Source organism: Pocillopora verrucosa, chromosome 1 (assembly GCF_036669915.1).
Source record: "Pocillopora verrucosa isolate sample1 chromosome 1, ASM3666991v2, whole genome shotgun sequence".
Taxonomy (NCBI): Eukaryota; Metazoa; Cnidaria; class Anthozoa; order Scleractinia; family Pocilloporidae; genus Pocillopora; species Pocillopora verrucosa.
Genome location: NC_089312.1, coordinates 30,263,271 through 30,286,887, shown reverse-complemented (window position 1 = coordinate 30,286,887; position 23,617 = coordinate 30,263,271). Strand labels below are relative to the sequence as shown.

General features: G+C 37.3%; 3 protein-coding genes and 1 pseudogene across 4 annotated transcripts in view; 2 read left to right on the top strand and 2 right to left on the bottom strand.

Annotated features, from left to right (window-relative positions):
* The first annotated feature begins 292 nt into the window (after positions 1–292).
* On the top strand, positions 293–3,388 carry LOC131788261 (QRFP-like peptide receptor). The gene has a single exon (XM_059105355.2). The coding sequence runs from the start codon at positions 1,376–1,378 to the stop codon at positions 2,489–2,491; it is 1,116 nt and encodes a 371-aa protein (XP_058961338.2). The 5' UTR covers positions 293–1,375; the 3' UTR covers positions 2,492–3,388.
* A 2,035-nt stretch (positions 3,389–5,423) lies between these two features.
* Positions 5,424–9,037, bottom strand: LOC131788159 (uncharacterized; annotated as a pseudogene).
* An 831-nt stretch (positions 9,038–9,868) lies between these two features.
* Positions 9,869–21,574, top strand: LOC131788198 (actin-histidine N-methyltransferase). The gene is made up of 14 exons (XM_059105275.2): positions 9,869–10,214; positions 11,619–11,746; positions 12,153–12,248; positions 12,521–12,675; positions 13,927–13,999; positions 14,429–14,539; positions 15,342–15,422; positions 16,108–16,175; positions 16,426–16,484; positions 17,354–17,465; positions 18,029–18,270; positions 18,566–18,654; positions 19,123–19,286; positions 20,309–21,574. The coding sequence occupies exons 2-14, from the start codon at positions 11,668–11,670 to the stop codon at positions 20,573–20,575; spliced, it is 1,596 nt and encodes a 531-aa protein (XP_058961258.2). The 5' UTR covers positions 9,869–10,214; positions 11,619–11,667; the 3' UTR covers positions 20,576–21,574.
* LOC131788200 (uncharacterized) overlaps positions 21,041–23,617 on the bottom strand; it is a 49,426-nt gene continuing 46,849 nt past the window's right edge. For both annotated transcript variants that reach the window (XM_066163207.1, XM_059105277.2), the window contains 3 exons: positions 23,053–23,478; positions 21,941–22,533; positions 21,041–21,528 (listed from right to left, as the gene is read on the bottom strand). In XM_066163207.1, the coding sequence (XP_066019304.1) occupies positions 21,317–21,528; positions 21,941–22,533; positions 23,053–23,478 (1,231 nt within the window). In that variant the 3' untranslated portion in view covers positions 21,041–21,316. The remainder of the gene's footprint in view (positions 21,529–21,940; positions 22,534–23,052; positions 23,479–23,617) is intronic.

Below are 23,617 nucleotides of genomic sequence, written 5' to 3'. Positions count from 1 at the left end.
TTTCTGTTTTTTTCTACAAACCAAAGACGATTAAACACAAATGGAGTTTTTGGATTTAACAATTTCCCCAAATAATTACCTGCTATTTTTTTCTCAGAAAAGGGTAATCAGTACCGCCAACACAATCTAAAAACGTTTTGACTGTCAATATTTTGGAATACGGGTGGTTTTTCAAAAAAACTCATAAATGTTTTCCGCTTTCTGTTTACCGAAATCCACCTTTCGTCACCTCGAAGTCAACAAAATACTTTATACAACCTCGTTTCTCACGGCAACTCGTTCAAACAATTCATGACAAACAAATGGCGCTCGAGTGGCTCTGATATTGAATATATCTTTTTTTTCACACCTTGATCTAGTGATCGTCAAGGAAGAGGCAAAAAACGGATCTCATCGTTTCTTTAATAACGAGAGAGGCGAAAGCCAGCGGGAATAACGTACTGGAGTTTTTGTTCCAAAGTATGGTATGCCTAAGTAGTTTGATAATAATCTAAGTTGTCAAAGAAAGAACACTGGACAGGCCTAAATTGAATCTATTTGGCAGTGAAGTTCAGTATTCCGTGCATCGAGGAGTACTTTAGCATTAGCGCGCTTAACTTGACAGATCACAGGGTACTTTCCAGCCCAAACATTGAAGGTCTATTTTTCAGAGGCTAAAAGGTCACCACCACAAAATATTAATCACGTTATTAGCCTGCATACCACCACGTATCAGTTATGAAGTAGTTTTGTACACTATAAACATGTTACGTGAAAAGTCACACAGTATCCCTCTATACTGAAGGACGGATTGTTGCATTTCGTCGAGATTCATTATCAAAGGATCCCTAAGACTGAACCGCAGCAGAGGTGAAAAAGTGTGTCATGTGAAGACACGAATAAATTTTAACACATTAGGATTTGCATGAGTTGACCTGCATAATAGACTCTGGCTAACAGGATTGAATTACCTACATCATAATACTAAGGTCGAAGACAGAGGCTACGACAAAAGGCAAAGGAATTTAAAAGACAAGGGAGCGGAACTGTCGGAGTTAGTTTACCTATCACAATGGAAATTAATTTTGGTGTGCGTCTCATAGTGTTTTGATAGCCGCGGCTTTTGTAACTAATAGTTTGGTTTCGAGTGAATCACATAGAAAGCCCTGTTTCAGTTTGGTCATCACGGAGCGCATTTCACCACTCAGGCAAACGGCGGACAGTGTGTCACCAATTCCAAATTTTCATTGAAGAGGAAAGTTTATAGACCGTAAGGAGTGCGGCGTTTAAATCCACTTAGCAGCTACTTGTTAAACGAGTTCAAAAAGGTACATTTCCTTCTCATCACAAATTAGGACGAGCTGAAGTTGGAGCGTGGCACGTGTTTCACCCACAAATGATGGCCACAGCTGACCCAAACATAACAAATTTTACCGAAAGGGATCCATGTCCTTTTGAGCCTTATACGTCAACAGAGAAGGTTTTTCAGTGTATTGCGTACTTCATCATCATGTTCGGCTCCTTCGTCGGTAACGTGCTGGTCATATGCGTCGTCATTCTGAACAGACAAATGCGAACTGTCACAAATTATTTGATAGTAAATATGGCGGTGGCAGATCTCTTGATTACAATAGTCAGTATGCCGGTCACTGCAAAAGTTCTTGTGACAGGACGCAGCATCAATTGGTCAAATGGTGTCCTGTATGATATTTTGTGCAAGATAATCCCATTCAGCCAAACTTTGTCGATCGCAAGCTCTGTTTTGAGTTTGACAGTTATCGCTGTTGACCGTTTCCTAGCAGTGATGTACCCTTTGAAGAGATGCATGACTTTTCAGAAAACGTACGTTGCAATGGTACTGGTCTGGCTTGTGGGTATTGCTGTTAATTCACCGACTCTTTACGCCCGAAAAATTGTGTTTCTCGAATACAGTCAGAGATGGACCTGCACGGAGATGTGGGAACCAGCATTCACCGAAGGGGCATACAAAGGCTTTACAATAGTTCTTTTTGTGATTTTTTACGTGGTTCCTCTACTGACCATGTCAATTCTATATAGCTTCGTCATTTACAAACTCTGGGTGAGAAAAGTTCCAGGAAATCAAACTGCCGAAAACCAGCAGCGATCCAACAAATCCAGAAAGAAAGTTTTAAAAATGCTTCTTGCCGTAGTGATTCTTTTTGCACTGTGTTGGCTCCCGGTGTACATCACCCAATTTATTAGGTTCTACGGTGAGGAGGATTTTCCTTGCGGTCCACCAAGTACTTTGGCATTCATGGGCTATTTTTTGGGACATGCTAACAGCGCTATCAATCCTGCTATTTATGTGATATTTAACCCTGACTTTCGTAAAGGATTTCGAGATGTTTTGCTGTGTCGTTATTCCCGCAGGAACAGAGTTGCTCCGCAAGTCAATTTGGGAACCGCGACTGGAGGGGAAAATAGTTACATCGATGGTGCGACTGTTTTAGCGCGTATCCGTACGCGCGGAGGATCAAAAGTATCAACTTGATAGTTGATATCGTCAAAGTTGATATAGATAATGAAAACTGTAAGCCGTGTTACTACATTGCTGAGATGAAAAAAAAACCATTACCTGTCGTTTATTCGTCCTCGCATATTGTACGCATCCAGTTTAGACAGTTTAAACAACCTAGTGAGTCATTTTAACAGAGAAAGATTTTTAGCAAAAAAAAAATGTTTCCAGTTGCTATGAAGAAACTGAAAGACATTTTACCACTGATATAGTTAATTTCTAAGTTTTTGATCACACTTTATTTCGTGCATTCGTCTTCACGAATTTATTACTGGATCATCTAATTTGAGTTTCCTAACGCCGAAAGAGCGAGATAAAATAGGTAATAGAAGTCGGATTCTAGTTTTACAATAGAAATTTGTGACAAGTTTCAAGATGTTAAATTACGTACTCGCCAAGGAAAAGAAACAAAATTTACACCAAATTTCATTCGAATGTGATGAAAATGTTCTTAAAAAAATCTACTCACTAATTCTAACGCTCCACCGAAGATGATTCTCTTGAGTGTTTGTTTACCCCCTTTAGCCGTAAAAAGTAATTGATCTGAGTTTCCGCTGTAGATATTGTGAACCCGCTCTCTGTAAACTTGTCATTTGTATAACACGCTATAAAGTTAATCTTGCATTTATTTCGAAAAAAATTTATGCATTTTCCATATTGATTTGACAGTAAAAAAGGGAATATTTCAATCTAGTTAGACATTTGGTCAATTACCAAGAGGAAGAAAATAACCGTCTCATTTACTCGATGGTGCGACAGTTAGGCACTATTTACTGTCTTGGCGAGAAAACGGGATTTAATATGTTGTTTCTATAACTGAAATCTGACAATGTTGTTTACGTAGACTCTGAATAAAACTGAAGACTCCGACAAGCTACCTCAGGGTATTTCTTGATACACGGGTAGCTGACAAATATGCAGGAATTATAGGTCTCAGCTAAAGAACTTAATTTTAGATCGAATGAGATGATTCGCTTTGTAAACCAAGGCAACGAGAGTTTTCCAATTAGTAACAGTACTTTTTTCGGAAGCCTCACTCTATTTTACCGGTTAGTATTACTCACTAAATTTCCTCAGCAAGTGGCAGGCTAAATTGAATATGATTTGCTCTTGTTTTCTGAGTATGAGGCCGTGAGAAGCAAAATTAATTAAGCCTCGAGCCACGTGTAATCGGTACCGCATCAATTCTTGTTTGAATTGACTCAAAAAGCTTTTAAATAAAATAATTTGCAGCATTAACACTGAAACAAATTAAATTGCCAAAAACCTTTCCATCCAGCATATGAATTTTCCAGTAGTAGATATATGATCAAAACTGTTTTATAATGTTTCTATCTATTGGAATATCGATATCTCCCTTAAATTATACTATATGTGGTAATGACTTCTTTACGACTTTGTTCTCTTGCCATAACATTGTGTAAGGTACCACTCAGAAAAGAGGTTTGTCTCCTGCGGAAACATCAACTCAAACGTTTAGCTGCGTCAGACAGGGTTTAAAAATTTTATTGGGATTTTTCAAAGACAAGGCACCAGATTGTTTCAGTAAAGCAGTCTGTGCCTTGTTTAATTTGTTCCAACCAACTACTAAGTTGCTCTTTGACAGATGCTCGAATTCTAGATTACATCTTGAAAACACCTTTTAGTTTAGAGAAGCCGTCCTGGTGTTCAAGTCCATCACTGATTTGCAAAAAAGTCTATTACCAAGACGGTGGATCTAGAGTATGAAATAAAAAGAATTCATTTACGAAAAAAACCTATAAAAACGAAGCTCGGCTGAATAGTGTAAGGGCTCTCAAGTTGAAGAACAATGTCATCCAGCTTTGCAAAGAGTTTTACGTAAGCACGTTTTACAAACGATAATAGTGGCTAAGTCTACCGTGCTCATGCCGGCATTTTTTTTTGCATTAATTGGCGGTTCCAGAGTTTTCTGAATCACTTCCTCTTCAGATCATAAAAATCGGATTAAAAACTTCCTCTAATTTTTTCATGCCATTAAAATTTCGGCTCGCACGCGTTGAAATTTATTTTTTCCCTGCAGTTACAGACAATTATAACTTTTCCCTGAATTCGAAGCACTGTTGTTAGTCGTGACCATTTGAGAAAATATTTAAAACTTCGCACTGCAAAAAAAGTGGTGTTCACCCGTTCGGAAAACAAGTTGTGAATATTTCAAAACGCAGCATTATTCACGCATTTTCTGACATTTTCCGAAAAGAAAATCCAACGTTCTCCCGTTGTTTTCGAGTCGGCAAATTGGAGTATTCGTTCCATTATCCAGCAGTTTTCCTCCACAGTGAACTCTATGAAAACGATTGTTTTCTTAGTGTTAAGAGTACGGTTAACAGACGGGAAAACAGTTTGTATTCCATTGTTTACTGGTGTTTTCCCAGTAACAAAACAGTGTTTTCACAGACGTTTTCCGTTGAAGACAATGCATTTTCTTCCATTTTCTAGGACAGTAAATGCGTAGATAACGCTTGAAAACCAAGTGTCGTCCAACGTTCACGGGTTGGTTAACAAATTGAAATACAATGTTTTCTAGCGCTTGCAGCTGTTTGCGTTGAGAAAACGCGTTGTTAGCGGCGGTTCACCACCCGAATGCGGTTATTCCCACGCATTTTCTTGTATTTGCCGTTCGATTATCGTGCGGAAAATGGCATGTATTCCTATATTCATCGGTGTTTTACACTGTCAACCATTTGGAAATTTATATTTACATTTAATTCTCTCGCTCATAATTTCTTTAGCTCCAGGCTCCCTTGATCTAGAACGATTTTGAAGAAGTTCTACCAATCGCTGAATCCACTTCGCAAATCAAATGATCCATTGAACTACTTGGAATCATTCCCTCCCGTATGTGCGCAAGTAATAAGAGCCTTAACATAAATTTTTTTGAAGCCTTTTTATTACCAATTAACCAAAGTAGTATTCACCTAGTTACATCAGTTCTTAATCATACAATTTTTACAAATATTCACAACACAGAAAACCTTGAAATCTAACATTTTAAAAAAATTTTAAAAGTATCAGCGAAAAAAATGCACTCTTACAACAATATCAACAAAATTGAATGTCTCACCCTTGGCAAACAAATACAATCTGCTTCATTTTGGTCAATAAAACGAGACTTCTAAATGACACAAACAAACCTTGCACAAAAATGAGTGAAACCTAATATCTGTTTGCCATCTAAGGTGGATCATATGTAAAATTGGGAAAATGTTGAAATGCATATATGTGAAATTTGGATGATTATATTGGGACTCACACAGGCAGTTGTAAAAGAAGCTTTTACACGTATCATCCAGTTCAACATTTCGAGCTGTTTCCTTAATTTTGATAAACATCACAAAAATACTCAAAAATTTTCTAGGCTCAAACATTAGAGTTTGAAAAATCCTACTCAACACCATCCTCAAGTGTAAAAGAACTTTTGCAGTTGAACTTAAGGAACATAGCAGGGCTTCTAGAAGTAAATATCCCATATTTAATCTAAATCAAGAACATCCATTAATTACTGCTTTACTCTAATGGATCCACTGTAACCAAAATCGCCTAGTAAACAATAACAGCATTCATGGAAAAAAAAATAGAAAATATTTACAATTTTATGGCCCAGAGCAAATTATTTCTCTGGCACTTCATTGTGGCTTCTGGTACTTGGACAGCCAACCTGCCTCCTTTGTTGGGTGGACATATTTGCACTATGCCCTGAGTCCAGTTCTTTGAAGAAAGAAGAAACCTCCTCTGCCCTCCAGACAGGATGCTTTGTGGACAGGGTGTCATCCTTGCCATCAGATTCATCTGAGGATATCGTTGACAAATGCAATGCCTGACTTCTTTTCTTCCTCAGTAACCACTCTCAGTCTCTTCTCCAGTTTCTGGGGTAAAACATGAAAAGTTTTAGACTTAGCAGACTTTCATTAAATAAACAATAGTTGTGGTTAGGAGAGATAACATCATTTGAAATAGATGTTTCTCTCTAACTCATAATACTTAAAGACATTTCCAAAACTGCTTGGCTCATTGCACAACTAACATAACATTCAATTTTCAATATTAAACTAAGCTCAAGCAGAAAAACATCAATACTGTCAATCTCCACAATCACATAGGGTAGAGAAATAAAGGAAAATAAAGAGTTTAAGAGGTGAATGAAATGGTCCACAGTTAACTTTTTGTGTAGAAACATCATTGAAGCAAGCTAACTCTAACCCTTTTAATTCTTTGCCTCCTCTTCTGTTCCCTTTGGTACTGCTCATATGTACCATTTTCCATCTCCCTCCTCTTTCTTTTGTTGGAGGCAAAGTTTTGAGAGACAGCATCTGAAAAATTAAATATTTCTGAGGTGAGGCCAGGAAACCAAGGTTTAATACTGAAGTTGTACCCAAGAAATTATTTGACTAGCTTTATACAGTTAATGTACCAGAGCTAAAATCATTTACTCTGAAGATTTTATATATATGAAAATTCACATATTTGCACTGCGGTGGAAAGATGAAATTAGAAGATCCTCGCAGCTAAGAACACTACTGAAACTAGTAGTTGTAAGTAGGACCTGAAACAAAATTTCGCCCGTACGGGCCTGAAATTTTTTTCAGGTCCTACTTACAACTACTAGTTTCAGTAGTGTTCTTAGCTGCGAGGATCTTCTAATTTCATCTTTCCACCGCAGTGCAAATATGTGAATTTTCATATATCTAAAATCTTCATTCACTTGGATGTTGATTTGTACCCAATTCATTGACCAGCTCCCAGTTGGCTTGTTAGCTCAATTGGTAGAGCGCTGCACCGGTATCGCAGAGGTCATGGGTTCAAATCCCGTATGGGCCTGAAATTTTTTTCAGGTCCTACTTACAACTACTAGTTTCAGTATTGTTCTTAGCTGCGAGGATCTTCTAATTTCATCATTTACTCTGTTTGAAAAAGACAACATGTAGGCATTGTGAGCCAACTTAGGTGATGTAAACAGAGCAGGTTTCTTGCGGTTTAACTTTAAAAGAAATCAATCCCAATGAAGCAAAAGTTGAGTGAGATATCCATTTCTTGGATTTGATAAGTGATAAATAGTTAATTTAAAGGTCCTGACCAATTAAAACAATCAATACCAAAGGGAAACATACCAAATATCCGCCTCTCTGTGCAGAGAGAGTCATTCTTTACGTGCTCAACTTCTTGAACTTCTTTAAGAAGTCTTCTGGCAACTTCTTGGTTTGGTGGCTCATTCTCCCTGTTGGAATATAATGTGTAGATAAAAGTAAATTGCAAAACCTCAAAGTCATTTCCGGCATAGGTTCCCCCTCTTTGGTGCCCTAAAATAGAAACTGTAACTCATTATTCAAATGGTTAGGTTAATGAGAAACCTCTTCTTTTGGTGTAAGTGGTACAAATAGCCCAAATGGAGCCATGACACAGCATTCCTCAGTATGGTATTCTTACAGTGAACTTCCGTTGACTAACATGAGTGATCAAGAAAACGTGGGACTAAAATGATGATTTTTACTTCTGCTCTCACCACTTTGATTCTACTTTTTTCCTTTGTGGTTGAGATTTTATTAATGCGTAGCTCTTCAAACCACTTGCACCTCCCACTTTCTTTCCACATGGACTTCCGTTGTAAACTATTCAATCGCAAACTATGTTACAAGTATCTTTACTCCCCTTTGGCTATCAACTTACTTCCTTACCGTGTTCCACGACAGTCCTAACTGTTCCATCTTGGAGCGGACGTAATGCTGTGAATGATCATCAATAAATGCAAGAGGTATTTAACTGAGTGTTTTAAACATCAGATAATTTAAGTTTGTCATTCCTTCTCTCTTTCTAAACACATAAACACATCTTTGAACTAAGAGGACGTTAGCGTCACCGAAAGAGGACAGACAATAAAAGAAATTCGCAACCGACAGCAAGTCAAAAATGGCGGGGATCGGCTTTGATCAATCAAAAGGTGTGATAAAAATCACAAAATGCGCACGAAATTTGAAAACGGCTTTTGACTTCACTTTCCATGTTCTTACCGGGTAATCCTTTGATATATCTTATAAATTTTTATGGTTAACATTCTCAACGCAAAGAAATAGCAAAGAGGAAAATATTCACGTATCTTACCGAAAGATCAGGGTGCCGTGCGATTTTTCTTTTTCTTGAAGAATTCGGCGGCGTCACTGCATCATAGCTTCCAGTCTCATGGCTGGTTAGTTTGGCTTCTAGCGTGGATATCCTGTCTTCCATAGTTTTGAAGCCATTTACCATCGTAGAATGGATCCTCTCCAAAGTTTGCAGGACTGTATCGAAGAAGTCAGTCTGGTTACCTTCGATAATGCTTAAGGAGCCATTTATGTCCGACAATTTAGCTGCAAGACTAGATTGATCGGACCTTTCCAGCTTCTCATGTAAATCTTTGAGTCTGCTCAAGACTTGGCGAAATTCGGATACATTTGAGGCTCTGCTAGATGCCATTTCGCGATAAAGAGTTAGGTAAATAGACAGCTTTCACTCGACTTGCAAGTCGTACATGATGATTGTTGTGAGTTTTCGCTTCACGAACAAACTAAAACAAGGAATGTGATTGGTCCAATGAAGTATGTAGTCATAACAATCGATATGATTGGTCAAAAATTTCGTGCATGATGGTCAGCGGTCTTATGTATTCATCAAAGTATTGTTCTTAGTGGTGAATTTAAACAATTAACAAAATTTCTTAAGTATTTGACAAGATTTCATCCTGTATTTTGGGATCGAAGTTCCTTTTTCGTTATTTCGCTGATTGGAGCACCTTACAATGCCAAAAGAAGCTTTCCTCGCGAACTGAATCGGCGGAATAGGCGTCGAATTTATTGTTCTAGATGTGGAAATAGTTACTCCTATTCTGGACAGAACACACTAAGGGAAGCTCTGACAGATGTAAAAGCCATTAACTTGCATTTTATTGTCAGTATAGTTTTTCTTTGTCAATAGAATTTCTTAGAGATAATATCGAGCATCAGTTCGTCGATTTTTCTAATACTGTAGTTCTTTATTCCACAAACGAATTATGGAATTTTCATAAATCGTATCTCCTGATTATAGATTACAACAAAGAAAGGATCAACTTCCAATTTGTTTGAGGACTCTGTTCGCTATAGCGTTACGTCAATATCCCAGAATGGTCATGGGCTGAATAGAGCTCATGAAGACAAGCGATTGAAATTTCTCCTAAAATTCAGGGGGCGGGTTGTTTAACAGTTTAGCCGTTGTTTAAAAAATCGCGTCCTAAATAATTCTCAATTTAGCTGGACCTTTTATCGGATGGATGAAAAAGTTAATTTATTGTAAACATACTGTTAAATCTTCATCTGTCTTGGCTAGGACTTTCAAACGTGCAAGTAAATCTAAGGGCAGACCTGAGGCATCTTTAGTCCGGGCGTATCTCGTCCCTATTTTCTGTACCCGGTATCCTGTATCCTTGGTACCTGGCTAGAGTTCCCCGATGTATTTCAGTCCAATCCCAAGTAGTCCAGTCCGACCAAATCCAATCTTTCTCGTAGCGAAGTTGGCGAGCCTTTGTTTGAGTACCAGACTCTCTCAGGGTCTAAGAAGGATTTCAACATGGCGGACTATCCGAACAACAGCGTTAATTTACTTGTTTACTAAAGCAACGAATTTGTATCTCAGTGGACACAAAGAGACTGCTGATCTTAGCTCATTTTCTGAGGTAGTATAATATACTGGAGTATTTAACTTAAATATTTTTTTGGCGCTCGTAGCTTCGCATTCATGCTGTAAATTTAGTTTCGATAAATACTTTTCCAAGCTTTACGGCGGCCTTCTTTTAATTCCTTTTATTGATAACAGACCGAGGTAAATTAAGAGTTTATATTATAACCTTGGTGAAAAAAAATCTGAATCATGGCAGAGGACATTCAAAACATCTTTGCTGGGAATGTCTACTTGTCCTGGCCTTGGCGCAAATACGGATGTAAACGGTAAACTAAAATCAATTTTGCAAAGCATACCTTTAAAAAATGGAACAGATATGCGATATATGCAGTGGTATTCAAGCTTGCGGACCCCATAGGTGGCCAAGTTGAATAATATTACAAAAAATTCAATTTTGTTGGTTTAATTTGAAGGTATCATGTTTTATTTCTGACATTACAATTGTCAACAATTAAGGACAAGCATTCAGAGGGGGAGGGGCTGGTTGGAGGGGTGTCAAATTTACCCAACTTGGCCTTGCTGAGTGTGTAAAGGGGGTGGACCCTATATAATCATTTTAGAACAGTCAGCTAGTACTTGTTAATGTTTTGGTATAAGGACAGCCTAAGGTATAAGGTAAGGTAGAATAAAAATTATTGAATTTGGTTTTTGCGTGATCTCATGAATAAGCAAACCATGTAACTTAGTTGCATGCTTCAACCTTTGGCTCCATCAGATAACTCAGACCTTGGTTTTGATAATTCATAATATTATGCTCAAATTCATCCAATGATTGCTTATTGATATCTTGGGAGTGAAGTGACAAAATGAGAGGTATCAAGTTCACTGGCTTTTGCAAAATCTGTCTTTTTCTTTGGGAGGCATTTTGATAAAATACTGGATTAGGTTTATCAAAAGGTTGCAAGCATTAATTCAGGATTAAAAGATAAACTTCATTTTGATTTGTCTGTTATAAAATGATATATTTTGCTAAGTTTGTAGAGTTTTGTGCTAGTGGGAGGGAAAAAAAGGAATATACTTGAAATATAAGCAGAAAAACACCTTGCGGAACTGGCATCCTGACCATGGACAATTGACTAACGAGAACATTCTACCAATAGACAGTTAGCTTGATCATGTTTTGAATTTCAATATCCTGGATTTTAATGGTGTATTTTCTACTTTATTCTTGAAAGAACTGGATGTTGTTTTGTGCATCATAAAAAATTTGGCCAAAATTTTCCAAATTATTTGTTTCCTTATACAGATTACATACCAATTCCCTAATGATATTCTTCATTTTTTCTAAGTTTTTCTTTCTCCTATCCAAACCAACAGTATACTGAGGGTTCCCTAACATAGCAAAAAGGAAATTGTTATATGTTAATGTAATAATGGGTGTTCATTCGTCATTTTATAGGTACACCTTGATATTTGCTATCAGTTATGGGCAAGAAGGGAAAAGGAAAATGCAGCAATCTGCAAATCAATTGCCTGATGTAGTTGTGGACAAGGAGGTGTTAACTATATGTCAAAGAATATTTGAACGTAAGTTAGGGTACTAAAATTTTTAGTGCTTAAATTCTAGTGTTATGTTGTTAAAGTAAATATGTAGTATTTGCAATAACATAGAATGTTTGTAAGGGTCAAAAGAAACTCCAGTCTTTTGGTTTGAAATTTTAAATTTAATTAAGTTCAATTCAAAAACCAAGTTTCACATAAAGAAAAAAAGAAATACTTTTACTTAGTAGAGCATCAATTTTTCATATCACAGTTGTAAATATCTAACCTTTTGCCTTATATTATGTAGCTGAATTGTTCTGGTTACAAGCAAGTGCGATTCCTTTGGCTTTGTGGAATGACAATCACTTGAAAAGCACTCTCTTGCATATCTCAAAGTTATTTGACACATTTAATTTAGTGTCAGAGATTGATATGTTGTTGTTGTGGCTAGTTATATCTCTAGAAACCCCTGTATTGCCAGTCAAGCAGTGGGAGGAACATGTAAAGCTCCGTGAAATGGTGGAAACAATAAGAAAGAGACAAGCTGGTAATTATATTTATTTTATTATATATATATTTTATATTTTAGTTTCAAGTTTTATGTTGATAACATATGAAATGAACAGACCAAAAAAAAAAAATAAAAACAAAGAAAACTCCTTCATGAATTTGGTGATTATTTCTTAGTACAAAACGCTCATTGTACTTTAAAGATTTAGAATTAACTTTGATAGGGAATAAATCACACCTGCAATATTTTTCTTTTTCTAACACTTTTATGAAATTCATAATGATTATGTCACTAATACTTTGTTTTAGGGCAGTCACTCTTTGAAAATTCAGATCAATGCAGAAGAGATCACATATCAAGTTTTACCCAGTGGTTCAATGACAATGGTGGGGTAGCAGAGTCAGTGGTAATCGATGCCTTTGGCCATCAAGGGTTAGGGCTTAAAGCTATCAGTGAAATTAAGGTAGAGATCTCTTATTAGAGAAAAGTAACTCTTAGTGTACGGCTATCATTCTGAAATAAAGCAGGATGTGGTTTAGGGTTAGGAAATGTAGAGCTGTGGAGTTTGGTAAAATTAATATCAAAGTGAAAAACAATAGTTTGTGGTTAAAGGTCAGAATTGTTTATAGTCAGTATGAAACATTATTAACAACTAGATCATTTGATAATCATTTCAAGAGTTTTCATAGGCTTAACCATTATACGATGCTATACAAATATGGTAAACTCAAAATCAAAACATTTGTTCTTACAAAATAAAGTTGGGAAGACTTATCTATATTTTGGGGTGTTTTTAATAAAAAAATTATTCCACTCTTGCTTGTTGGACATGAGACGATTAATGCCAACTCAGCCCTAAATGCCTCATTGGCTACCTATTATCTCATATCCAGCAAGCACTTGCGGAATAATTGTTTATTACCCTTTGACTGCCATTAGTTACCAAGAGAGAACTTCCCCTTATAATTTCAGTGCAATATCAAGCTGAGACAAGTGGCAAGTCATATAATAAAGAAAAATATCAGTTGTGAGATTTTAGTCGATCTGATACCAAATTCTCTGAACTAACAATAAGAATTTATGCCAGACAGTGAGGAGAATTACTTTATGCAATCTTGAGAGTAAAAGGTTTAGTTAGTTTGATATTTTTTACAATCCATGTAGAACTAATCATTTATGTTCGCCTTTCATTGGTATTTGGAATTACTTTTTCATAATTTTTGTTCAGTGCACATTTTTCTCTTTGGAGTTACATGAGTGTAAATCCTGTATGTTAATTGCTTAATATTTAATGACCTCTTCACAAGTCATAGTTGTGAATGAGCTTGCCTTACTTGCCAACTGTTGGTCACTTCTGATTCTCAAATTGCATCTGAATGTCTATCATTTTATTAACAAATTTACACAGCTGTGAAGTTTCTATAAATCTATCACATGTCAGAGAGTATTTTCTTTAACACATGATCTCAAATAAATTTTCACTTCCATTAGGGGAAAGCCTTGCCTTCTCTTTTCAATGGTTATTCTTGTCATTGAAATCTTTACCAAGTTTTTATGTTCTTCTCTTTTTCTTTTTGAATGGTATGTTTCATGATAATACCATTAGGATAGTTAAGAATATGACTTGTACAAACAGGTCCATGGGATTTCAAAATTGATTTGTGTAATTTAGTCATGATCAGTATTTCAGACACACTTTGTATTCTCTTCTCAGGAAGGACAACATTTTATCACCATACCAAGAAAACTGATGATGTCAGCAGAGACTGCAAGAAATTCAGACCTAGGTAGCCATAGTGTGCAAATGATTTATTACACAGACGTAATTGACCACAGGAAATCCAATTTTTTTTTGTGACAAGAGTGGAGATTGGTTTTACCTTTAACTCCTGTAAATAACCGAGACAGAATTTCTCCATACAAATTGAAAATTGCAAAATACCAAGTAGGAATTAATAGTTGATCCAACACCAAATTCTCCAAGCTAACATCATAAGAATTGTATGAAAGACACTTTGGAGAATCACTAACAAGATCTGGGAATGAAAGGGTTAAGAACTCGAAATCACAATTTTAAACTGTTCCATCTTCACATGGAAGCCTCCTATCATCACCATGGTGGCTTGTAAACTCCTTCTTTGTTCCATTTACACTGCTACTTTGAGATTATCCCAAAGAACATGAAATGGCATGTTTTTTCCTATGTTTTATTGAAGGACCATTGATTGACAAGGACAACATTCTGAAAGTAATGCAAAATGCCTGCTTAGTACTTCATGTATACTGTGAAAAACTGAAGGAGAACTCCTTCTGGAAACCATATCTTGGTATCCTTGAAAGCTGAGTTTGTAAGGTTCTTGTAAATGTATGTAGGACTTTGGGTTGTATTTGAGCAATTGCAGATAATTATTGTCAAGTTATTAGTCTCTACTTTTAGGAGATCTGAATGGAAATATTGGTCACTGTTGTTGTTGTTGTTGTTGTTGTTGTCGTTGTGAGAAGTAAAGTTTGTGGGATTTCATATTTTCAGATCCACCAGTGTCCACAAAATAGAGGAGGTTTCATCCCCCAAAAGTGATCCTGCATTTTCGTTTAATAGGAATCAGCTTAATTGCAAGGTTCAAGGTATCTTCAAGGGTTGAATCAAGGCAGAGAGTAATTCCTCTTATATAAGGTCAAATATTTTTTATCATTCATGTAGAAAAAGTTTTTAAGCAAGGTTAACTCTCCTAACTGCATTTGTGCCTTCATTATGATCCATCACCATTTTCCCATACTCAAGTACTGTACATAATTTATAATTCTCATCATTCCAGCCTATGTTTTCAGGGTTGGTTGGTGGAAAGACAGACCTGGTCAGTCTTAAAGCACACCACTTGCTTGTAGGGACTGGAAACCCAGATTTGTGTAAATTAAGGTGTAAATGTTTATTTTAAGCAATCTCTACCTGGGCTTCAAAATGATCTTAGAATAGTGTAAAGAGGCCATAAGAAGACACAGACACAGACACAGAAAATGACTGTCAAGGAGAATTTTGACAGATCAAAATAACCTTATTTGAATGCAAAATATTGTACCCATATTTTATACCATCAAACAATCTGTGAAAGCTCCTTAGCATGTACTTAGATATTCTTCCAGCTTCGTATTCAACAACTTTGTACTTTAGTCTTGATGAGATGCAGGCATTGAAAGGTTCTCCAGCATTTGGTGGGTAATTCTAACGATTTTAGCCGTATCTTGTGTTGAATTTCTTGATTCTCTATACTCTTTGTTAGCATATAACTAGTTATTACTAATAAAATTTGCTCAAAGTAATATAGGAAGAAGCAGAATAGCTTATATCCCTGGAGATATTTCCTACAGCGAGTTATATGGGAATGCCTCCACCCCCTTCTTACTATGGAAGCATCATGTTCTGTCTTGAGGGTTATAGTAATGCACGAGTTGTAGTATAGTGTAGGAGGATTTGATATTACTAGTCAACACTGGGTTTTTTTTTAAGCAGAAAAACGAAGAGTTACCACCCTCATTCCAAATAAAAGGGTCTACTGGACCATTGTGATTCAAAATACTTTTGGTTTCATCAACTGAGTTGATAATATAAATCGGCCACCGTAAAGAGTTTCAAAGCTGTCGTTTCGAGCGTTAGCTTTGAAACTTTTTACGATGGCCAATTTATAACTCAGTCGATAAAACCAAAATGTTCTTGATATACTCCCGCGCCGACGCATTATCACAATTTCTCTAGAAACTTACGTTGTTTATTCACTGTGATTCAAGGCGTGGTTAGCTATAGTTATCCCATCATTGTTCATCAATATGAATTATTACTTTTTAAATCCCGCTGGGAAATAATATCCTTACACAACAACTCCCAAATGATCTGTTGTAGGTGAATCTCTCAAGCTGTACAGAAATATTGCGCGACAGTATTCTTATCTCTACCAACGTCTTCATCAGGTGAGTATGGCGTGCCAGCTCACATTTTTGGGTATCCAGTCGTTTCGCACACATGGACATTTCGTACTCAGTCGATTCGTACTAAGTTTGTGTCGGTTCGTACTCAACCCGCTGGTTGATTCGCACCCGCCCAAGCATTAATTGACTATCAGATCCTCTTCAAAAGTGTGGAATAATCGAAAAAATATCACCTCTTGTTTTAAACTATTAATAACTGTCATTCTAATCAGAAGTAATTGATTGTTGATAGGTTTGTCCAGAAACGGCCAAGCTTCCACTTAGAAGACATTTTACTTTTGATGATCACAGGTGCGTCTGACATCTTTAGCTCCAAGTTTATTTTAGAGTGAACTTGAAAAGGTTCAAGTATAATCAGCAATATTCCACTGCTCAATTATAGTAACTCATAACACAATATTTCTCAGGTAAAATCATATACACATGGGTGCGGTTACTGTTGACCCAAATATGCTTGTACATATTTTTTAAACTTGAAAGTTTGGTTGAAAGAAAATTGACTTGCCTCCTTTTCGACGTTCTGTTTTAACGAATGAACAAGTAATCCTTGGAAAATTTGGACCTGGACTGAGGAAGTTAAAAACGAATTGACTTGTTCCTTTTATAATAACGTGTTCGATTTTGTTGTGAACAAGTCAAGGTATTACTGTGCAGCATAATTTTGATAAAGATTAATTAAGTGTTAAGTACCATAACCCGCCTCTTTAACACACTCCTAAACCTGTTTTGGAACAAAGGTTCTGATTCTCTGTTGTTTTTCGAGGCAAAGCCTTTTTAATGAAGTGGCTGAGTCAAAAGATTGCCCTTCCATGATTTTTTAACTGGTACTCCCAGATGCTTATTGTATCCGTTCGCAAAATTTTGAGTGGCTCTTTGTGAAATGAAAAATTAACTGCAATTTTAGGTAAACCAGATGAAAGGAATTAAGTATTATTAACTGAGTTGACAACGTAAATCAGCCACTGTAGAGAGTTTCAAAGCCGACATTTCGAGCATTAACCCTTCGTCAGAGCGATTTGATGAAAGTAGTTTGGTATGGAACGAAAATTCCAAAATAGCTGAAATAAATTTGTGAGGAACTGTGATGTTTAAAGATGGGAAAAGATATTTGTAAAGATTGCGAGTGAGCGTGACGTTGCTTCTTAAAATTGTTTTTCCAGATGGGCAGTGTCAACTGTCACTACTCGACAAAACAAGATCCCAAGCACCACAGGTGAACCAACTCTTGCGCTTATTCCTATGTGGGACATGTGTAACCACTGTAATGGCACGGTAAGAGAACACACAGCAGAGTAAATGTGATCCCTGCAGATTATTTAGCAATTTATTTGGCTCATCTCCTTCACTCTGCAATCTGAAACAATGAAGAACACAAGTGCTAAGGAATATATTTGTCCAACGACAGTGATTCAGGGTTCCAGACCTTGAGGAAGTCAGGAGAAGTCAGGAAGATAGTGGAAGAGGCTCTTTTTTTTTCTAATTTTTCCATGCTCCTGTTTATCTAAAATAGATCTCAATGTCTTCTTCATTCTGTTTATCTGTCTGATACCATTATTCACATCTTAGAAACTTAAAAAGAAAAACAGTCGGGTTAGAATTGAAGGCATTTATCAGTAAAACGTCATCCACCACAAAAGCCTGGCTCAACACATTCTTTTTCCTCATACCTCTAGTTTATTTCGAAAACTAAATCATATATTCTGCTCTTCGGCTCAGTCGAGAAGAGCTGGAATGTGGGCCTTAAGGAATAAGTCATCTTAGAAGTTTTGTCAGTATGCCCGTATCGTAGACAAGCAATTTCTGTATATATATATATATTTTTTTTTTTTGCTTAGATAACGACTGGCTATGATTTAGCTGAAGATAGCTGCAAAAGTATGTCTGTGAGGGACTTTCATGTAGGTGAACAAGTGTGCATTTTTTATGGAGAGCGTTCCAATGCGGATCTGTTGGTACATAATGGGTTTGTGTTTGAGGAAAACGCCCACGATAAGGTTTCCATCCAGCTGGGCGTCAGCAAGAGTGATCCATTATTCCAGATGAAGGAGAGACTACTGGCTTCTATGGGAATGACTGCGTACGTTTTGGAAAGGATTCTATTTGGCCGTTTATTTATCCATATATAACCTCGTGAGCTCACAAGTGTTTTTGCAGGAAGTTGTTAAACCTAAAAATACTGGATCATTTTCTTGTATGAAAAATTAGCACTGTCTAAATCTCTTCGAAGACGATTTCTTGTTATTACCATCGCTTTTTTTTAATTTGCTTGTGGATTGTCTGTCTTATTTTGCGTTTAAACCATGATTTTAGAGGGAAGGCATGTGAAGGAAGAAAGGTTGAAATTAAGACCCATATTACACATTTTTTCGCAGGTCAAGTCATTCGTTTCCAGTGGGTTATGGAGAAAGACCATTCGACTCTGAATTGGTCACCTTTTTGAGAATCTTTTCTATGACTGAAGGTAAGATAAACAATAATACAAGAAAACGTTCAGCTTATGAAAGGGAGAAAGTCTTTGCGATGTCAAGCAACGCTTTAACAAACTAACGATAAGAGCGTTGCGTGACATCCCGACGAACGGCCGCGGAGGCTAAATAAGGGAGAGGAACAATGTCCCCTTTGAGAATCTGTAACACTCCAACAGAGCTGGTTTTAGGGAGTTCGATCTTTTGAAGTTCGAATGACGGGGTTTGAAAAAGTCTTTTTGTTGTTGCTCACGGTTCCTTATGGCTCCTCTTGCAAGGCTTCGTTTTGATCGATTTTGATCGATTCCACCAGCGTCCAATTAACTAGTGACCTTCCATGCCTTAAAGACAGTGGTCTTACATTTCGTGGAGGCGTGTAAATGGCATTGTGAAATGTTGCAATATTTCGATGGCCCACACGCATTGTTTATTTTGTTGAAAATCTTGTGTGTTACTTTATCTAGATGAGTTAAAAGAGTGGCTCATGAAAGCGAATGAAGACACCAGTGAGTTGAAGAAACTTTCAGAAAAGGAAATATTTGTCAAGGAGGAGACTGAAAACAAGGGTTGGCAGTTCCTGGAGACACGTCTGTCCTTACTTCTTAAACAGTACAAAAATACGGACTCGGTAAGTTTGGTCTCATGGAAGAAAATTATGCTTTGTTGGTGATAGGGATGACTTAGTAATTTAAAACACTATATGCATGTAGATTCTTTTAAGGTGAAATCAAACACTTCAAAGTGCTACTAAGTTAGAAATATTTTCTCGAGTGAAATTAGTAGGAACATTAGACAGGAACATCGTCGTGCGTTGTGCTATGCTCGCTGCATGTACGATGAAAGGGGGGCAGTTTTTTAAGCTCCTTCTTTCGGTATTATTCGCCCTTGGCAAGACGAAACAATGGAATACTGTTAGAAGTATTCCAATTTCCTTTTGAAAAATTGCCAGTGGAAAAGACCTCTCATTTCCCCTGAAAAACTGAAAAGGGCTACATTTTACACCATCATCTCCATTATTCGGCGCTCAAAACTCCCGCATGTTCCCCGAGTTTTGCGCCTAAAATCTTTAAGACTTAATGGCCTTACTTAAAAAAAGAGTGTAGGTTTTTGTAAGTTCTAAAAACTGACCTACCATTTCCATACAGAACGATCTGCTCGGTTAGAGCTGACAAATGGGTAGCAGCCCAAATTTGAAATTTAAAGCACTTAGGATCGAGTCACTTAGCTGGATTTTTCCCGATAATTTAATTTGAATTTCCTATATGCTCTGTGGAATTAGTTGGGATCTTTATCCTTTACACCTTAACATCAGTATGTATATTATCCATACTGTTCTTTATACATTTCCTAAGGTGCTGAACAGGAGAATTTGTGTAACAATAAAGAGCTTCTTTAGTTGGTGATCATTTCCTTTGTTTTCATGAATTTAATGTGATTCAGGGATGATATTGCAAGGAAAAATTAGATGCTAGTTACTTTTGGGGGTTGGAGGGTTAAACGGTTTATACGAATCACCCGCGTAAAGATAATCACTCGCCAGTGCCTTGGTTTCAAGTCATATGTATTCGAACTTGGTTTTTCCTCTGAATGGTAAATGACTTTGATGGTAAACTGCTTGTTAATTTTTTTTCTTCTTTTTTAAAACTTTAGGAGGACTCTGAGTTGCTTGAGAATCCTGAATTCTCACACCACAAAAAACTGTGCATCCGGTTGAAACGAGCCGAAAAGAAAGTGCTGCAAATTGCACTGAAGCATGCTACCGCTATAAGGAGCAAAATTAAAGATTCGTCTCAAAAGCGTGTTTCGGATTGTGATCAGGACACAAGTCGTCATAATGCTGAGAGTTCCACAGAGGAAAACACAAGCAACATGATGGATGCAACAACGTCTGCTGTGGATCAACTTTGTGTGAAGTGACAGATAAAAAGTCTCAGTGACAATGGCAATGTCTTCCGTGAAATTTCATCTTCTATATTTCATCCATAATCATATCCTCCATACTAATTGAAGAGACTAATGTTGGAAGAGTGTATCGCCTGCCTTTTGTCGAGGGCAACTTATTGAGTTACTTTTAACTAAAAGGAAGGTACGGTCTAGAAAAAGTGTAGCTGAATCGAAAGTTCTTGACTTTCGTTTTCTTAACTGGCTATTCATTTGAACTAAAGATATTTTTATTGATAACAATCATGTTTCAAAAATAGGCATTTTCATGGAGGCTTAGGTTCACACGAAGTCGAAAATTTGCTTTACGGACAAGAAGATATTTTTTCTAGAAATAACGATATTTCATGGCTAAGGAAAGGGTTCGATCAGCGTTTTACCACACAGTGGATCGAAAATGACTAGTCCCTTCCGGGGTAAGCGAAAGATGACACACACAACTGAATTTTTAATGCCTTTATTGGTTATACAAAGGAACAACTTTGAAAACAACGAAACTTGTTAGTAGGATAAGTAGGTTATAAGTATATCGGCAGTGCAACACGTGCTTTGAAAGTACGTCAAACAAGGTGTGATAATGTTCGACCAATGGTTGGTTAATCTTGCTAACTGCCATAAGTAAAGAAAAAAAATAAAAGAATGTTAGTTGGTTAAATAGATGTTAAAGCTGTCCCTTTTCGATGTCCGGTTCCGTTTCCTGTGTTCCGTTTGGTCTTCTCACAGGTAGTCATTCACGTTCATAGTCGACCCTGTCTCCCGGCTGATCTCATCGGTAATTGATTGAGGTGGTACTTCTTGGTCAGCGGCTGTGGGTGGCGAGTCGTAAACTTGCGATCCTGGAGTCTTATTTGTGGTTGGGCTGGGGTCGATGGTGTTAGATTCTTGTGGTTCGTCGCTTTCTTTTATGGTAGTCTGTACAACAGGTTGGTCTAGATATTGATAACAAACAGCGTATCAAATCAGTATTCATGACATCTTAATAAATGTTTTCCTTTTAGTCTCCCTGGGAGGTGCAATCGTGTGATCAATTATAAATTCTGGTTTATAGTGTCTTTTTTAAACTTATTTCAGTATCCATAACATGTATCAACAAATCACTTTTCAGCTTAAATCTCCCCGTACCCTTTTATTTAGGATTTCTGAATCTTGGTCTTATTTCTCATCAAGGTCTATATTTATAGTTTTCTTTATAATTGTAGTGGTAAAGGAGAGATTCTGTTCTCTTTTACTACTGTAATAGTAAAGGAGAGTGTCAGATATGGACCCAATTCACATAAGACACTTCAGGAAATCAATTTCGTGAGCTTCGAACCACCCAGGATTGCGCGTGTTACAACGTACCTCTCAGTCGTTTGAGGCGAAATTTGCGAAACCCTTGGCGCAATAACCTACTCCAGCCTTTCTTCCCTCGCATTTTGGCTTTTCCATACCGAAGTCGGATTCGTCGAAGACGGCCACGTAACACAGCTTTCAGTTTGTTGCAGCAGTTCCTCACTCGTCGCCACATTCCCCCATAACGTATCTGCAAGGCTCCTCCCCTTGCAGGCACATATTTCCATCTTCCTCCGATAAAGATTCCAAATCGTCGTCCTCGCAGTAAGATCCTTCTGAGTTTGCCTTTGTAACGTACAGTCCACCGGCCTTTTGTTCTGTGGATGATCCTTGAAACGCCTCCAATCTTGAGTCTCATTTTCGCGTAGTTGGATCTTAATCTAAGGCCTCTCCATCTGCGATGGAACCAGACAAATGGCCGTCCGCTTCGGAATCGCACTAGTCGTCCTCTTCGCCTATAGTAGACCATCAAACGTCCTTTGCGTGGATAAATCCAGTGTAATTTGCCACGGATATACATCTTTAAGCGTCTAAGAGGTCGTCTAACCAGCCTCCAAGCTTTTCTGCCGGAGCGTAACCAGATACCTCTTTTGTTTCGGATTCTGTGAACAGCAGGAAAATTGTAATTTTAGCCTCTGGAAATGTGACCTCTAGAACAATGTTTGCGCGCCATGGAATCCTCGAACACGTTGAGTTTTGCCCGACCCTCTTCCATGAGATGATGAGCAGAATCACATTTTAGCGCTGAGAGCATAAATGGCATTGCACTCATTTTTAATTGGTAAGCTGTAATAAAATTTACATGTCTAACGTAAAATAGTGTATTAGCGCAACCTTGAAAAAGGATATTTGTAAAAATGAAGCATTGTGAATGAAGACGTTTTGTAGAAGAAAATTACCAGGCACTGTTTCCGTTATCCCATACGAATAATTTACAATTATTGCGAAAGTTTGAGCAAAGCACCTTGCTTATTTTCAGAGGCGAATACACCAAATATAAAGTAGTACCTTTTTCATGCTCACATAGGTGTTGATAAAAAATAATCATGATATTGTTGGGATAAATAAGTTTATGGTTCCCGGATTGTGTTAACAATTACTGTTACAAGAGGCCCTCCTACCTCAGGAAATAGTACTTTGTGCCGACACGGAAGCTGAGCCGTCCTTTCTTACTTCGAACGAGGTAGAATTTTCTACCCCATCTGAAAAAGATTCTGCCATTGCGCTTTCCGTATCGACGTCGACGCCTTCGTCTTCTACGCCTAAATCGTCTCCAATACCGTCTGACATTTCTTTGCCGTTGACGTCTCCTTGCTCGCCTGCCACGGATAGTGGAAATACGCCGCCACATCCTCTTGTAGTAAAATTGTATTTTGCCGTATATGAAACGAATTGGCGAGGTTTTGCCTCGGTAAAGGACACTGATATTTCTTCTCACTTTCTTTACTCTTCTGAACCGTCCTTTAACACGGATTCTTATCCTTGCGGTAGAACTGATTCGATACCATCTTCGACCAAAGTAGTATGAGACTGAACCACGCACAAATCTGATAAGAATACAAAAACCAAGAATATGCAGTTGTAAGCGAGTAAAAATAGGTCGAAAGGAGTTACTCCGATTCTTAGCTGTCAGCGTTGGAAGCACAACCCTAGGTAATGTAGTTTCTTCCACATATCTTAGTTTGT